At 42.4% G+C, this 18400-nt stretch overlaps 1 protein-coding gene across 3 annotated transcripts in view; it reads left to right on the forward strand.

Annotated features, from left to right (window-relative positions):
* The first annotated feature begins 636 nt into the window (after positions 1–636).
* Positions 637–18400, forward strand: part of LOC140281438 (protein phosphatase 3 catalytic subunit alpha) — a 66334-nt gene continuing 48570 nt past the window's right edge. For all 3 annotated transcript variants that reach the window (XR_011909746.1, XM_072375868.1, XM_072375869.1), the window contains exon 1: positions 637–924. Coding sequence is in view for 2 of the 3 variants with exons in the window: in XM_072375868.1 (XP_072231969.1) it covers positions 864–924 (61 nt within the window). In the remaining variant the exon portion in view is untranslated. The remainder of the gene's footprint in view (positions 925–18400) is intronic.

Consider the following 18400-nt stretch of genomic DNA (forward strand, 5'->3'; position numbering starts at 1 on the left):
CATCAAACAAACGCATTCATCTGAAAATGGTCAGGTACAAGGTGTAGGATGAAAATGATTGAAACAGCAGCCAATGTGCAATGAAAAACTTTAATGACCATCAGAAATCCTGGAGAATTCTTGCTCAACACCTCTTTAAAAGATTACAAGAAAGCCTAGCTGTTTTGAATTGCTGTTAGATATAAAGAAGGAAGGGTGGCTCGAGACTTAAACGCAGAACTGTATGTTTTTGTCAGCCTTCAGCCACAGATAGACACAGGTTTCCATGGCAATTTTAATATCAAAGGCTCATTTTAAAGGCAACTACACATGTATAGATACTCTTTCAGCTAATGTTTTTACATTATAAGTATGTTTGCTACAACAGATCCTTTATCCAGCAAATATTGGCTTGTTTATTAACTCTTTTTTTTAATTAATTATTCATTCATCTGATAGAGCAATTCTTGCTATAAAGTGGTTGAAAGTTTATTACAGGTTATTCACCCCAGCTAGTAATAGAATGACATAGAAACAATCCTTTGATAAATGTGAATATACAGGCACAGAGACGAGCTGTCGCCCTCCACCAATGGGAAGAGCCGCTGTCAGTTAGGGGGCGGGTCTTGTGCGTTATCATGTTTGAGTGTACACTGCGCTCAGACAACTTGATACAGAGTAACAGTAAATCAGACAGAGCAGCTCCTACAGCTCCAGCAGTGAAATTGTAACCCTGTTGCAAGTATTTTTGGCCGCTGATAGGACCGAGTGAGCTCACTGCGGTCCCTTTTCTCGGCCAGACTCAAGAGTTGTTCGGCAAGAGCAACGCAGGGACCGTTTTCACTCTCATTTCTGCTATATCTAAATTTGATATCACACTGGAAATGTCCGAAAACAAGCCGAATGATGAGCCGAAGTTATCTACGACGGACAGGGTGGTGAAATGTAAGTGTAATTTTTCGTGTCACTATGAAACGAGACGCAGTCACGGCTCTCTGTCTGACCACAACAGACAGACTTGGAAGAATTCACGGTCGTCGCAGCGGCAACAGCAGCAGCAAATGCAGTCGAAAATTGTTTGCTGGCTTATGGAGGAAGAAGGGTGTTAGCCGAGCTATGACAGCAGCTGTAAACTAGGAAGTGAGGGTAACTCCAGCTTGGAGACCAGAGCAAGAAATAAGCAAGAAATCTCTGACTATCTTAATATGAGGCGTGATGTAGCTGCATGTCCAGCAGTGTGACAGTTGACTGGTCATTTTGACTCAAATCCACTGCACAGCTTTACAGTACGCATGCAGATATTGCACAACCATTGCAATCAACATTAAAGGCGTTTTTCACCTTCTAGTGCATGCACCACCAGGCATACTTTTACTTCTTTTTAACCATTGCACAATGCTCTCTGATCTCGTCTATTTTGAAAGCTTGCCACTGGAGGTGTTCTTCGTGTGCTTTCAGTGCCTACATGCCACATGGGGTGGCTCTTCCTGCCTTCTGTGTTTACAGGTCTGACATTCCACCTTTGCAGTCTACCATAAAAATGCAATAAAGATCATAATCGAGTCGACCTACCCCGGAATAGGAGCAGCGTAGCCTGCCCTGTATCATGTCAATTGACGTCCCCTTAAGGCAGTATTGAAAGCTATTTCTGGTTAAGGATATGAGCAAGTAATGTGTCACTGGAGGACGAATGTACAGCCTCTCTTCAGAAGTAAGATGACACATTGAGTTAACTCGTGCTTTCTGCGTTTGATCCAGCTCTGTACATCACAACAGGCGTGTGCAGGGATCACAGCACATGAGGGAATTGCTGAGTGATTTATTATTATTTTTTCCTTTCTTTTTTTTTTTTTTTTGCAGGTTAAGCTGTCGATTAAAATGATTCCATTATCTGTGATCATTAACCAAGAATCTGTAAATAAATGAGAAAAGGCAGCGACCCAGTCCTCAATAGACCACAACTAAAGCAATTAACTATATGCTGTACATAAAAGCCAGAGCTCTTGTTCCTTAATCTCCATCACAGATATATGTTGCTCTCTTAGCTTGTAATAGAAAAGTCTTGAACAAAACAACATCTGCAAAGGCTTCTTTTCTGTATCACATACAGAAGGAACCAGTTGTGCGATGGCTACATTTTCAAAAATGGGAGTGAGTGTTAAGAGAGTCACAGCATGTCCTGGGTGCTTTTGTAATGAATATTTCAGAAGATCATACCATTACAGTCTCCGCCAACTTGATGGCCAATGAAAAATGGATATGACAGGGATGGGCTCTAAAGAGATTTAACAGTATCACTATGTGACATGGCTGGTTGTGTTTTTTGCAGATCCAAAGCTACTTTTCTCATGTCACGGAAGATGCCATCCAAATGCATGTCTCAATTCTTTGTTTCCAGTGCCACCTCCCTCCACGCTCTACGTAAAGGTCTCCGATGGTCTTAATCAGTTTGAAACGTATTGATTAGACATTAGAACGGCTGTCAGGCAATATGAGAGCCCAGTTTAAATGGCTTCGTTTTCAACCTGATGTTGAGATCATGGAAGTAATTCAACTCATATTTCATTCATCGGGGTTTTGAGGAGCCGGTGTTTTGGTAATGCCTCAGTATTATGACAACACAGATGCTGGCTGTGTACAAAGCACCTCTCCAGAATATCTGCAGGCTATAGGTGGGAGGTCATTTGTTTTCAGCTGCCTGCTTTGCCGTGCTACAAGGTGTCAGTCCCAACTTATCGAAAGTGCTTTGCATCCACCTGTTCTCAAAAGGGCTTTATTATAATGCTCCTGGAAGCCACCGCTGCATCGTAATTACCTATAAGACTTTAATCAGCTGCGGCAAGGGAAGTTGCACAATTTTTTTTTCATGCTTACACCCGGACCAAATTAAATATGGGAGCAGTTTCCACTTCACGGTGTTTCAGTTCAACGAGCTGTGTGACCTCAGTGCTAGTTGATGTTATTGTGACCACCGGAACTGCTGTCCATTCGTTTCCCAAAGGTGATGATCATGATGATTTTGTTTTTTTTCCTTCCTGAAATGATTAGCCTTTGTGTAAAACTAATAGCTGCCTAATTCCATTGATGACCAATCAGATGGTTTTCATTCAGTCTTACTGAACACCACAGAAAGACCATCAAATATTCACTTTAGAGAGCCAAAACATTGAACTTTTGCAGATACAACTGATGTATAACTTTATGATGAGATTAAAAATGGGACAGAGCCTTATATGTATGTGGTTGTATGATAGTTTGTACTTGTGCTACCATATAGAAGAAGAAAAAAAATGGTCTGTAATATGGTTGTCATGGTGCAGTCATGACAACCGCCGCGCTCCAAAGCAGAACGAGCTCGGTAATGGTGTTTTTCCGTCTCCAGCTGAGAAGCAGGGCCTCTGCGCCCCCGATGGTGTTCTGGGTCCTTTTCTGTGAGTGGGGATGGATAACATCTGACATTTGACTTTTGAGAAGAGGCCCCCATGCTCAGACATGCGTGGGTTGGAGAGATCGTCGTGGTGACAGCGGCGCAATGCCAGCCACTGATCCCAGCTGGATAGCCGAGTCATTTATAGAACAGGACATTAAGTAATGCCACATACTTGAACCCGCCTTACGTGGGATCACCTGCATACAGATCTGCCTCATGTACATAAGCCAACAAATGGGCCATAACGGCGTCTCTCTCTTATCAGGTGCGCTGCAGAGGTTTAAAAGTACCAGCTGTGAGGAGTTTTCCTTGAGGTGTTGTAATTCTGAGTAATATCTCCTCAGAAGCATTCATAAATCTTGTTGTTAGGTTTATTTGCAGAGGAACGGGATTGCTGTGGCAAAGTTGGGTGATTCATATTAACTGCTCAGGCTATTTAGAATTTAATTCCTGTGCCGGTCTCCTGTGTAAATAATTTGTAAAGCTGAAATTTTCACTGGAAATGGTGTGCTTTGTTTGGGTGAAATATGTGTCAGCAAACCTGTACAAATCAAACCGTCATTAACTGCATCCTTTATTGGTTTTTGGCACACAATTTATTTTTCTGCTAAACATCCAATTTTAATTAGGAGGCAGTAATGACGCAGGTTCGCTGCTCTGTGAGACGTGCACTCAGAGGCACTGTCTTTCTGTTGTTTCAAGAGCCATTATTGTGGCGTAGTTGCGGTGTAAAAAAAATGCTATGGATTTGCTTTGTGAGGTTGTTGTTTTTCTATTAATCGAATAGAATTGATCTCTTTGAGAATGGCCGGACATATAAATTGGATACATTATTGGAAGTTTCTTTACTCACCACTTAATATTAAATATTGACTATATTAAAAAAAAAAAAGAAAAAGTGACCGAGTACAGTCACTTCGTTATTCTGGTAGTTGTTTATGATCCAGTTTTCTAAGCAGTCTTTGGGATTTTAAACGTAATAGCAGAGATGAAAACATCAGTCAGTTTAACAGTCAGATGTTAACAGTTTTGATTATCACTTGTTTGAGAAAAAAATTCACTTTCCTTAGTTTCTTTTGGGTCCATTTTCTGGATTTCTTATTATTTATAAGAATAAACTTGTTGCAGCTGCTGTGGAGTGGCTGGACTGACAAATGATCCGATGCAACAAAGTGGACATTTCAGTGGGAGACTGTCAATATCGCACCCAGTCAGGGTTAATGGTTTGCAGAAGTACAAATCCTCAAGATAGCAAGCATGAACTGTGCCACCATGCTCCGTTATCTAAAGCCCTCCTCAAAGTTTTGCTTCTCACATTTGTCCAATTTTCCCTCAAATGACAAGATTCAGTTTGACTGTTTCTAAACTCTTTGGGTTAGAGATAGTTCAGAGACGCAGCCTCCCTATTTGTTGACAGATCGACTTGTCAGGTGAAGAGTTCTTTTTGCTGGTGGATCTGGATGAATGTGTGATGGTCGAGGGGTTTCCCCATCTTCTTCCAAGCTCCTTTTGACAGCCGTCTGTTTGCACCTCTAAACTAGAAAAGCAGAAGCTAGAAGTGGAGAAAAAAGGGCAATCAGATAAGCCTGTTGTGTATCTGTCTGCTGTGACATTCTCTTTTGGTTGTTTATAACACTGTGTTGCATCATGGCATGGGAAGGAAGACCTGAGCACATCTCTGTTATGATGTGCCTCTCTGATAGGCCGTATGTGGTGTTTTGAGCCTGAGTAAGTGCACCTTTACTGCTCATTAGATTAAGGAGGAATTAGGCTCTGTTGTGGATTTAGGGCACCGCAAAGCAGCAGATTTGGACAGATTAAGCTCCATATAGGGGGATAAAGGCAGCTCTGCTCTGAGGTTGTAATCTGACTCCGTGCATTAGCTGGTGCTCTTGCTAATTCATGTGAACAAATGGATGTTGGGTCCTGATCAAGGAAAAGGCGGAGAAAATATGTTTACCCACCTTTGTATTTTTGATTGTTGTTAAGCCCATGAGTGCCGTTTGGGGATATGCAAGCTTTTGAACCGTTGATGCATTTGAACCATTACACATGTGCGAGCAGCAGTTCTGTAGCTTATATCTTGAGGGAAGGATTTTACTGTTGCTTTTGTCTATTTCGGCTGTCCATAAGGTGCTTTAAGAGCGCCACATGCACTACATTTTCCTCTTTTACTTAAGACCAAACACAAAAATTCCCCTCTTGATTACCTATATCCACAGTGGCCATGTGTAAACCATAGAATATGATGGTGTGCTGGTGTATTTTGTGAAAATCATCCCATGTATTTAAACAAACCCTCAACATTTCCCACTTAATGGCTGCCAGACACCAACACATAGTGCTACTTTGAGCTACAGTGGGTAACAAAAGCCATTCGGAATAGAGCTGAAGTTGTGTGTCATTAGATAGCTCTCTGGAGTTGGTCGCAGCACAGTCACAAATTAATCGATAGAGTGTCTGCAACACATGTAACTACATGATGGGCACCCAGTGCGCTGAGCGTGGGGGAGGATAACCCAGTGAACTAGGAGCTGCAGGGTTGCTAGGTTGTATTATAGGCCAGTAGAGTAGTCACTTTATCTCCCACTTACAGGGCTGAGCACGGAGAGGCTGCAAAGACGCCGGATTTGGGGTGGATTCACAGAGTGACCATGACCCCACACTCAAGCTCACATCCGTGCTCATGAACTGCAACATGGGCCGCTTTTAGTCGATAGATAAAGCAGATTTTGGAAAAATTCAGAAAAACATCTGCTGTGGGATTGTTGCCAAATGCTGTTAAGCAATATTTGGGAGCAAATGCTTTGTCAGCGGCTGGTTTAATATAGACTCAGTTCAATTAACAACTCGGTGGATGAAGAGTGACGGGCATGTGTGTGTTGGCTTTCTTTTTTGTGTGTGTGTGAGTGTCATTTGCCTTCAGATTTTCTTTTTTTTTAGTGCTGTTTGTAAGCTGCTTTTAAACTAATCAAAAGGAATAAAACATAAATGCCTTCTAACTACTTCTGCTAAATGAATTCAGATAGTGACCATCCACCACATCGCCATGACAGTGCTAATTATGTTGTCATTTTACCAGCATAAATAATATGAAAATTCAACTTATTAAAAACTTGTCAGAGTGGCAGTGGTTTTTGTTTTTTTTCCCAAATCTGGGAAGTTTTTAAAATGTTTTTACTGTAAATTCTGTATTTCAGAGAATACATTGTCACTGATGTCAGTCGATGTAGTTTGATTGGAAAAAAAAAAAAAAAAAAGAACTCTCAGCCAGACAGAAGGCTGGTTACTTTTTATCTTTTAGCATATTAAAGCTTTTGTGATCAATGCAGTCGATTTAAAATCATCTCATCATGAGCAAAAACGACAGCAGTGTTGATATTTTCTGTTGGTTGTCTCATTATTTAACTCCACTGGTTCCAGTAGCCGTGTTAAGCTGGATGCTAAATAAGCAAAACAAAGTAATGTCTCAGAATATCTTAACAGACACGGTTTTATCTTGGATAAAAACCGATGCCTCAAAACACCCAGTGTCTTTGCCTCGGTTTTTGCCGCCACAGTTAGAAGAGGAGCTTCCTTGTGGTGAGAACATTCCTGCATTCTAAATCTCAAGCCTTTACTTTGTGGATTGGGACAAGCCTCGTCCCTCTGCTGTGTGACAGATGCAAACATAGGCACACTCCTGTGTGGTGCAGGGCGGTTGTTTGTATTTAAATATGGGCAAAATGAGTAAGGCCATTTGCGGGTTGCCTATAAATGGTTGATTAGTAAGCAGAGAAGAGCCGCCACACGGGAAGAGATGTCGTAGCTCTCCTGTCAGCTCATCAACTCAATGTATATGTAAGAGGGAATGACTTCAGACGGGTACACAGTATCTCTAGGTAACTGTCTAGTTGAGATTGCTTCTAAATATGCTAATATGCTGCTGTGGCAGACTTTAATCATCGTCTTCGCTCAGAGTTTTGTCTCCTGCCATCTGGGAGGAGGTATACTTCTGTCAAGCGGGCCAAGTCTAACAGAGACCGAAGACGATTTGTTCCATCAGTGGTTGGGTTTCTTAACAAGCTATAGTTCAACTTGCCATTGCAGTCTGTCTACAGTTTTATGGAGCTTATTTGACATTCATCAACTATGATGTGTTTTTTTTGTATTTGTAACGTGTTATTATTTCACTATTTCTTATATTACATTTTATTTGATTGACTGTTTTTTTTGCGCTAACTCCTGTTGGGATCCAGATTGCTCTTTTGAGATATCAAACATTATCCAGTCCAATTCAATCAGCTCACACATGTTGAGGCTGATGTAAATTTGACATCGTCGTATGACAGATGCAATATTGATTTTTCATTTTCCGTGCATGCAGTCAGTCCTTAGCTACAAGGTAGTGTGTTATGATGATATGACCGTGCCGAGGCCAAAAAGGGACAGTGTCGCAGGCTTATTGAACAACTCCCAAAAGCAAATTTGCCTCTAAATCACTGCCCCCAGTGGAACGAATCGTAGACATGAGAGCCTGTGAGACCTAATTTTCTCATTTCAGGCAATGTGCCCTAATCATTACTGAGTATTTTTTTTTTCCCAAGCGTGTTAGATAAAAAACAATCAGCGGTTGTAACAAGATTTCCCTGAGACTTCACAGTTGTCTTCAGGGCACGGCTCTGCATTCCACTGCAGGTTTGTTTTGGCGGGACTTTGGTTTGGCAGATCACTGAGGCATAAGCAGCAGGAGCGGATTCAGCCAACATGGCATCAGCACTGTGCATTCAGACATGTCGCCCCAAGTGTCTTCTGGCCAGCGACTGGCCCTAGCCCTTAAAATGCAGGATGACATTTTCCAGGGCAGGATTCATAGCTTTTGACTCTGAATCAGTGTTAGTAAAATGAGTCATATTAAATGTCTTTTGTACCAGCTTTCCAGTAGATTGCTGTATGGACTGGGTAACGTGGACCAATATTCATGTCTTAGTATATTTAGACTTAATGGCAGTGAATTTCTATAGATAATTGGTATATAATATTCATATTGGTTTTGCACAGTATGCATTCTGCCTTCTGTCTGTCATTGCAGAGCAGTAGAAAGAAGACAAATGGGCAAAGAGCCCCTGTTTTACAACCAGCTGAAGTTGGCAGCCCATGCTCGGAGGCCTATGTCAAATGAGGAATTGGATTACAATGAGCATGAACCTTTTTTTTTGTGTAAATCAGGTAATGCTGTGTTGGATAGGATGTGTTGAGCAGGTGAGTCCAGAAATGACAACAATCAATAGCCTTTACCACAGTGGTGGGGCAAATCATCCGGGGAGACGAAATCGATCAATTCCTGTAATTCTTTTGTCTTATCATCGCTCAGGGTAACTCCCCTCTTCTTTATCACGGTTGTTGTTTTTTTAATTTTGGACAAAGCTTTAGTCTGAGCTTCCTCAGTGAACGAAAGTATCATGATGTCTCAGATGTTTAAACTTTAGGTGTCTTATCGAAAGTGACTGTTGGACTGCTGTTGTTTTCCACTTAAGATATTTCCACTCTGCAGTTATTTTAGCATACTGCTGCCACAACTTTTTAGGACAGCTGTATCACAGTGCGACTGATGTAAAAGAAAAGTCATCAGGTTTGAGGTTTAAGTTCAGAGCGATCCTTGCTAATGGGATTTAGACGCATCACACATTCATTTTCACTCTGCTGTGAAAGGTCCAGGCTATTCTCAGGGTTTTCATCCAGGCTTTTATTAGCAACGTTTTTTTTTTTTAGAAAATTGCTTTAAAAAGCCAGCTCAATTGAAGAAAGCCTTAATAACAGATGGGTAAATAGATAGTGCCGTGAGGTTTTCCTCTGTTCATTCACGGTTGAACACGGTCCCGGGAGTCTTTTCTTTCAGGTGTCGTCAGCTTACGAGCCGAAATACCCAGCGTGTGGACAAGAGAGAAACTCCAGCTATACAAATACAGCTGGAGGTGAGTTGAGGCCCCAAGGTTTATTTGCACACACTCACATGTGTTAATTATAGATCACCTGGCTGAAAATTAACCCTCTCATTCCATGTGGTGGTAATTTTGGCTTATCTTAGTTTACTGCTGGAAAAAAAATCTTTCAATGGCTATCAGCAGGTTGTGGAATTGACCCGACAGGATGTCGTCTCGTCAGATCGGCGTACGTGTGATGAGACCTGACGGAACTGCCTGATGTTGGCTCACATGCTTCTAATCCCGGTGTATATTATTAACAATTGGTGGCTATTTTAAAGTGGAGGCTTTTTCTTTTTTCAACCCATGGTAAAAACAGAATGGGGAGAAGAGGTGTTAGGTTGCTTTGGAGATGATGATGGCAGGCCACTCAGTTACTCCCACTGACTGAAGAACAATACCAGCAGGACTGCTGCTTGGCCCACTCACTCAAAACACACTCTGCAGAGGAAGGTCAGAGCCAGAGTCGTGACTGTCGTGTGTTTCCGTTGGTTGGGGGTAGTCCAGCTGTAGAGGTGCCATGTATTTGTCCCCTGGCCTCAATGTTTTGTCTATTGAATTATCCCCTCGAGTTGATCCAGAAAGGGTCAATTTCCTTTGGTCAGATTCTTGTATTAATCACAAAGCTTATTGGCTCTCCTCGGGTAGATTTAACGGCAAAGTTAAATTTGATTTACACTGGGGTGGAGGTTTTCTGGGTGGTGACCTCCACAGTTGCCACACTGAGGTGTGCGCAGTCCTAGTGGAAACTGATGTCTCATCAGTCTGGACACTATTAGCCAGATTGGCGAGAGGCTTGTGTGTCCCATGGCTCCAATTGATTTTGTGCTTGTCCAAACACCACCACACAGCCATACATTTCATTGACCAACCATTTGAACCTTAATGTCGCCCCACTCTCTGTTAGACCACTAAGAGTTGAGCAAACGCTCAAATACTCCTGTTGTATCTTTTTGTTGGAAAGTAGGTCGACCATTTATGACCAATTCCATTTTTCTTTATCGATTACATACAGAGAGGCTCTCAGCTGACTGCGGTTGATGGACTAGTCAAAATCATTGCAAATGGCATGTATTTTCATATGTAATTGTGTGTTTTCATATTTGTGTGACAGTGGCATTTAGTAGGAACCTCCACTTCCACCAAATCTTCTGCAAAAGAGGGGAGACAGCTGAGGTATGTGTCACTGTTGTTTGTTTGTCTTCCAATAAGACGGCACCAACCTGCCAGGCAGAATTTAATGAAACTTTGTCGGCAAAGACAGAATTCATTCAGTGGTGGTGTGGATCCATGTCAGCTGCTGTAAAATTGAAAGATGGGGCATTTGCCTCTTCAGAGACCTGCATTCTCCGGATGCCCCTGCAGTTATAGTCTTTGTTTGTCGAAATTAATGAAAACTGAATCGTAAAACCAGAGAGAGAGAGAGGGAGAAAAAAAAAAGCTTTGCAAACTCCTGAGCAGTGGTGCATTGATCAATCAGCTGGCGACTGGAAACAGGCAGTTGTCCAGCTTTTAGATAATCTTTATCAGATATATCTTAGCAGCAGAATGGTTAAGACCATCAGTGACATCACCAATAATCATCGCCACCATCCACACTTACAGTATTGTGCAAAAGTCTTGAGCCATCCCTCATTTTGTATAAAAATGGGGAAATGGGTTCATCCCTTGTGGTAGATTGAAAAGACTACAAGAAAGTCTGGCTGCTTGGAGTGAAAATGCAAAGAGATTTGGGATGTTTCAAGACTTTTGCGCAGTTTCTGTACATAGTAACCATGCGGGGTTGCCATGAAAGACAGGAAACTTGCATTTTGTTCAGAAGTTTGGGTTAAGTTGCATGGGTAAGTTAGAGATGGTAGAGAGTCAGCTCAGTGTAGCAGCATCTCTACAAATGCTCTTATAGATTTCAACTTCTCAGATCAATAACTTAGAAACAAAATGTTATTAAAACACTGTAAGACAAGCTATTTTCACACAGCAGAATCGGGTCTCGACTGTCTCTGCAGTTGCTAGTGGTAACGTTTTGTTTACAGCACAACAGGAACGGTGAAGGCAACTTCCAGTTTACACATAACCATCCCAGTTATTGTGTTTACAACAATACTGCAGACATTAAGATGCAGCTGCAGTAATGTCAAGCAGGCTAGGGGCGAACTCGGTAGAAGCTCGAGGCAGCCTCATTTATGTGAAAATGGCTACAGATTATGAGTTCTGTACATAACAGTTCTATCCCGTGGCCTGGAGACCGTTTGAGTGGGAAGAGGTGCAGTTTAGTAGAGTTATTGAGAAGTCAATACTCTGTTATGAGTCAAACTTTCCTTCAAAATTTTTACAAAAAATGTCTATGGGTTTGCTTTTTGTACACTTTCCTTATCCCAATCCCACACCTACATGGGGCTGTCATGCCCTGGCAGCTTGTTTGTTGCTTTTCTATCGCATACAAACTTTCAATGGTGGCCCACCTCCACAGAAACTGGAAAAGGTTGTGGAGTGACACAGCAGCTCAGTGGTCTACAGTTTCTGCAGTGAACATAAGTTTGAGTATGTCTGCATCCATAACACACAGAGAATACTTTGGGGTACAGTGTCGCTGACAGCTTTTCTACCGAGGCTCCACAGCACCGCGCTCAGCCTTTTTCTCTATCTTGTAAAAATGAGAGGCATACTGTACGAGGCCCGTTATTTTCTTTTCCACTGGCTCAACTGTTTTGTGTATCAGTCATGTATTCCAGCTACAACCTGATAACAGATTTAATATGTCTCTCTTTAGGAAGTTTTAGCTACAGCTTTGTAATACCTGCTTTCAACCACGATTGCAATCCTTTGCTGCAGCCCACCGTCGGTTAGCGTTTCTTTTCATTCCCTTTTTGCACACTTTCTTGTCGAAGCCATGTTGTAAGACCAAAACACCCATAATGCCTCAGGCCTGTCTCCCTGTATAGAGCGTAATCCGATCCCCCAGGAAGAATGTGGCAAGCCTTGGGGACGGCCAAATCGAGGTACAAATCAGCTGGTCGGATAGCGGCTCTCTAAGTGATTTCAAGGCAGCACTTTGGTAGTTATTGGAAGAATAAAATCAGTTTTGTATTCCTCCCCCACTGGACTAGATTCATAGTTATATTTAATCTAAAACACTCTATGACAGCAGTGACGTCAGACAATAGTTGTAAGCTGCATTAAGCATTTGTTGGGGACTGTGTGTTTGTAGCCAGCAGTGAAAAGGGCAGGAGCTTCTTTTCAGCCTAACAGATGGTGTATGCAGAACGGAACTATGCAGTTCCTCAGTACTGGGCTGCAGTACTGCATGTGATATTTTTAAAAAGTCTGTTTGCTTTTGATGAAAGTACATATAGTGTGTTTGAGAGCTAGATGATTTAAACACCCTGCCCAGCGCATGGGGTGGTGTATTTGTCTTTACTCGCCATTTGAGACAGAAATGGTTATGTAAGTTTTCAGGTCTGCTTGATCCACGCTTTCTGTCTGTAGACATTGCAATTATTTAGCATATAATTGGCGGGGGAGCTCCTCTGGGCAGCACAGCCGGCAGGAATGTCTCTGGAAAATGTACATAAAGAAATCTGGAAAAACTGACTTAACTGTATCTGGTCCACAAGATTTGCATGCACAGCTTGTGAAGTGCAGTAAAACAGAGTCAAGGCTCCCCTCAGGCAGTCAAGCTGTCAAGTGAAGTGAACTTACTCACTGACCTGTCCTCAACAACACATGACCCTTATAGCAGGCCTGTTTGTCCCGAAGGGATCGGGGCACGCCCTCTGCAGCTCACTGCTGCTTGACCAGCACACGGCCCCACAGTGCCCACAGTCTGAGAAAGACTCCGAACCTTCCTTGTTCTCTCATATTTGATCGGAAGCTGACTGCAGAGAAGGCTTTTGAATGAGATGCTTCAACTGCGTTTAATCTCACGGCTGCTAGTAAAGCCTGGACAGATGGTGCCTTCAGCATAATACTCCACTAGTGAGTTTTCAGAGTGCTTTCTGTGCAATATGGAGGTCAGGCTGGCAACAGAGACGGATGATTTACTTAACAGTCACTTCTAGCCCAGAAAGGTTGCATAATAAGTGCTACTTCAGGGGCTCCGTCGGTTTCTCCTGTTATATAGCGCTCCTCTGGGGGGTTGGCGAGACAAGATATGTGTGTGTAGTTGGTGTGGAGTAATATCCCTTGCTGACTCAGAATTCCTTTGGTCTGCAGAGAAGTAATTCCTTTGTTGCCCACCATCCCTGCAGTCCCAGCTCAGTGCGGTTTTGCTTTTCTTTCTTGGCAGTCAGGTATCCCTACTGGCATGAGAACCTACCACACCCGCGCAGTCATGGCCTAGAAACAGAGATGTGCATTAGAGGTGGGCGTGGGCAGGGGGGGGGGGGGGGGGGGGGGGAGGAAGAGAACTCTTAGGGGACTTGTTGTCTTGGCAAGAGGTGGGAGGAGGTGGCCGGCTGCGCCATCCTATTGCCTCACCACCTGTCCTTTGAAAAGCCTCGGTCAGTCTGCCAGAATTGAAAACTCGACCACGGAACACTTGATGCCACAGAAATCTCTGCTAGAATATTAGCTTATGGCGTATTATACTTATTTGAGCATTATATGTGCACAAACTCAAAGGGAAAGCAATTAGTATTTTGTTTGTGCTTTCTAACCCAGCCTTGTTCTTTTCTCACTGCATGCCGGAATGCAATTTCATACATGTGATGTTGCTATTCTTGTACGGTTGGGAGGGTTTGCCCCAGTCGTCAGATGGTTGTGATAGTTGGCAGTGTGGCATTCATTTTTAAGTCAAGCAGGTAGGCTTCTCAGTTAAGAGGAGTGGGGATTATTAACAATGAGGACTCTTATCTACAGTTCAGATTGCGTTTTATTTGGGTCAGCCTCGGGTCTGGTGTGCTCCGTTTACCAAGTGTTGGTGCAAATATAGCCTAGCCTCAACCCCTCTGTATGTGTCTCGTAATTGCATTCAAGAAATGCCAACATCTTGGCTGCCAACTAGCCCTCCTTGGGAGGTGCGATCACGCCTGTTGAGGCATATTATCTCAGAGGCAAGCTGTGAATGACTACAGAAAACACAGAAGTCAGCTGGAGTTTTTGGAACGTAGCGGCATTTTTGTTTTAATTTACGTTCCATACTGTGTCATATTGGATAATGTTGTGTTCAGGTTGTCTTGCAGTAGGTTCAGATTTCTAATCAGAGATTTGAGATGTCATAATGCAACATGGCTCAGGCCTTCACCCTCTGCAGGTGAACAACATTGGTGACTCTAAATATAGTCCTATATTTTGTTGAATCCATCATCATATTCCCTTAACAAGGCATCGTATGTCTAGACATTCGAAGTAGATCTTTTCTGCAAGCTGACATTTATTTTCAGTGTGCTCTCCTGTGGGTTATGTGGCTTGAAATATTTAAAAGGGGCCAGATCTTTGGTATTGTTCTAGACTGTTTACTGTAGCAAGCAGTGAAACAGATGAAAGCATTCAGTCGCAACATTAAATAAGTAAACCGGGTGCAAAGTATAACAAATTTTCTTACTGAGCTAACATTAAATAAGCAAGCAGGATTTCAAAGCACTTCAGCACATGTTCCTGCGAGCTGCACACAGCAATTCTGGTAATGTACGGAAATATATTTTTACTTTTCTGACATGTTATCATTAAAGTATCAAATTTCAAATGCTTAGCAAAGCTTTTGAAGTCAGACTTGTGATTTTGTGATGACAACGGCAGCCCCGGTTGAACTGCACGCTGCAGATCTGTGTCATGTCCCGTCTGCATGTCACCGTGCACTCACTGAACAAGCCACCAACAAGAGCGCTTTGTAAAGTGGCTGCCGGCGCGCCAGCAGAGCTCTCCGGGGTTAGTGGGGACATATGTTCTCCATAGATAGGTGTCGGTAGCCCTTCCCAATGCAAGTGCCAGTCGACAGTATTATGGAGGGAGGTGGTTCTGTCAAGTTCTGTCAAGGGGCTACATTTTTCTTCTGCAGCTGTCTGACATTTTTGTCTACTATCTAATGAAATAATGTAGATTACAGCCTTGAAGCCCCTTAGAAATATGTCATCCTTATTGTATGTCAAGTCTTGGACATCATAGACCTTATGGCTAACCATTTTTTATTAATTTAGACCAAGGATTGATTTTTTTAATTAATGAGTTGTCTCTATTTATTTTGCTTTAACGTTGTAGGCAAACCAACAAGGGCCGACTAAAGTTTATTTCAGATACACTCCGCTTTCCATTAATTTGGTGGCAACTGAACCGAACTGAACAGCCCTTTAAAGAGTTACTTTACATTTAATGCTCACACAAATAATTGACATTGTCAGTTTAATTGTCTGCCTGCGCCCTGTTTGTATCATTGAATTATTCATCCGTGCAAAGATTAACACTTACTTGCTACAAAATAGATGAAAATGTTTGTGATTTAGGCTTTCTGAACAAAACCTGCATGTGGCAGAAAGGCCACAGTGTGAAAATGTGTGATTTCTGATCGTTTTGCCTCAGAGAAGAAAGACGACTCCCATGACGATCGTGTACACCTCACACAATGGCTGTTCTATGAGTCTGTAATCACTGTGTCAGGCTGACATGTATGTTCCTTTGCTTTTCTTTGCAGTGGTGTTCAGAGAAGAGCTTAAACGAGGGAAAACCCAGATTAAGTTTTCATTTTCCACAATTAGTCTGATCGTGTTGCCAAGAAGTCAAGGTGCCTGTGGTGTCAACACCCCAAAAAGACCAATTAAGCAATTAACATTTTGCCTTGACTATGTTTGCTTCATTTGTCATAATGACAGTGTTTTAGGAACGCACACAACGTTGGGAAAACACGGGTAAGCAACAATGACACAATCTGGATGCTGTGTGTCACAGGTTACTGCTGTATAAATGGATTGCACACGGCTGAGCCTGCACCCATAGCACCCTGTCTTCCATATCCTTTCAGCCTCCTCCATTGTTCCGTCTCTGCTATGCTCGAAAGCTGATTACAGCGCCTTCTCTAATGAAAGCTAATCTTGTGTCACGGTATTGAGGAGGAGGAGGAGAAGGAGAAGGAGGAGGGGGGCAGGTCTTAGCTTTGCAAAGCTACCAGGGAATGTCTTCTTCAAGGCCTGTCAGAGCAGCTTTCAGGCAAAAAATGCCAGCGACGTAACATCTCCACAAAGCTGGAAATCTGCGAGCGGGTTGTACATCGAGCCGTTCTTTTCTGCACTGATCTGTCGGCTCTTACCAACTTACATAGTAATGTGATGTCCTGTAAATATTCCTTTTTGTTCAGTCTTTTCTTTGTGGTGGATATGAAGGCGTCAACACAGTGACTTTAGTGCTGATATTTTTTGCAGATTTTGTGGAAATGTGAAAATTTTAAGTCGAATACACCAAGACTTTAGGGATGCAACTGCACTTTGAACCTGTTCACGCCTAATGCCTGTCCTTATAAGCCACCTTAGCATGTGCAAATATTATTTCGGTAAAATTCTTCCATTTTTCAAATCTGTGCACCTCACAGAACTCAATGGAGTCCTTTTTGTTCGGCTTGATAATCTGGGGGCAGAAATGATTGTGCCACTTAAACGTAGCTTGTGGCCAGCAAAGAATGTATGTAAGCGATAACGGAACACTGAATATTATGAGGACATTAACAAAGAAACTCTATTTGATATGGATTGGTTGTGTCATGGCTGATACCAGATCAATGTAATAAGGTCAGTCAGGGCATAGAAACCAATCCATCACACCGGACTGGAGCATCTCTCTTTAGTTTTCGGCAGCTTTCTTATGTATGATTATGCATATTTGGAGAGAAATATGGCCAAATAAGCAATGCAATCAACATTTCCCACTTTTTATGGACTCTTACCAGAACATTTACCAATTCTGGCTTATTTTCAACATATGTCGTGATTCTGCGGTGCAATATGGAGACGTCTCCTGAAAGGAAAGCTGTCAGTCAACCCGTTTTCTTTGTTTTTGGTCATGTTTCTCATAAATGTGGTTCTTGCGAAGAGCTGATCTTTCATCAGAAATTTCATCACGTGCTCCTCTGCTGCAAAGACAGAACACCCACAAGGTCGAACGACAGTCGTCTCGGTAAACAGCGATTTTTCTCGGGCCTGTTGGTATGCTCTGAATGAACCTGAAACAGACGACTTGCGCTGCTTGATAAATTGGCTCGAGAATGTTTGGTCAGATAATGCTGCAGGAACGACGGCGGCGCTTCTGCCTGTCGCTTGTCGGCTAGTTCATGCAGCTGCAGGAAATCACAAGACTGAAATATATACATTAATTTAAATAGAAGCCTTTTTTTCTTTTTTACTTACAACACAAGCAGCTAAACTGGATGGATTTAAGAAGTAGGAATAGGAAATCATATTACTCAGCAGTTTTATATTTTACTTTGTGAACCTCGGCTTCGCAGTGCCTGGGAGCAAGCAAACTAAATGTTTTAGGCTCTGGTTTTATTTCTCAAGCCCCCAATGAAACCAGAAACATGCAATAATCATTTTAGAGGTTAAACCTTCGACTTTTTTCTAGACTTCTGACTTTCCCCTAATGGCTGTAAATGTTTGAAATAATTGTTTGCCTGAGAGTTGTTGATGCCGGGCTCGAAAGATAAAAGCATGCATAGTCAAAAAATGATGCAGCTCTTCTCCAGATGCCACAAAATGAAAACATAGAGCTTGGAAAATGAACAATAGGTCACCTTTATTACCGTCTCTTTTAAGGCGTCAATATTTAATCTGGCTTTCCAGACACTGAACTGACACCAGGCGTGGCTTATAATTTGCAGACTATAGGTGTTGTAAGAACTGTGAATCTGCAGGGACATCCAGTCAATGGACGGTGAGTCAGGGAGTGGAGGCTTTTGATAGATTGGCAGATGCCTTTTTTTTTTTCTTTTTTTTCCATCCATTTTGATGCATTTTCATGTCACTGATTGATCTTTCACTCTTCCTGACTGCTACCCTTCACCTGGGCCCGCTCCAAATAACTGTAGTCATTTGCCTGCTGTGATCCAGTT

Source organism: Leuresthes tenuis, unplaced genomic scaffold (assembly GCF_036924035.1).
Source record: "Leuresthes tenuis unplaced genomic scaffold, fLeuTen1.0.hap1 SCAF_22, whole genome shotgun sequence".
Classification (NCBI taxonomy): domain Eukaryota; kingdom Metazoa; phylum Chordata; class Actinopteri; order Atheriniformes; family Atherinopsidae; genus Leuresthes; species Leuresthes tenuis.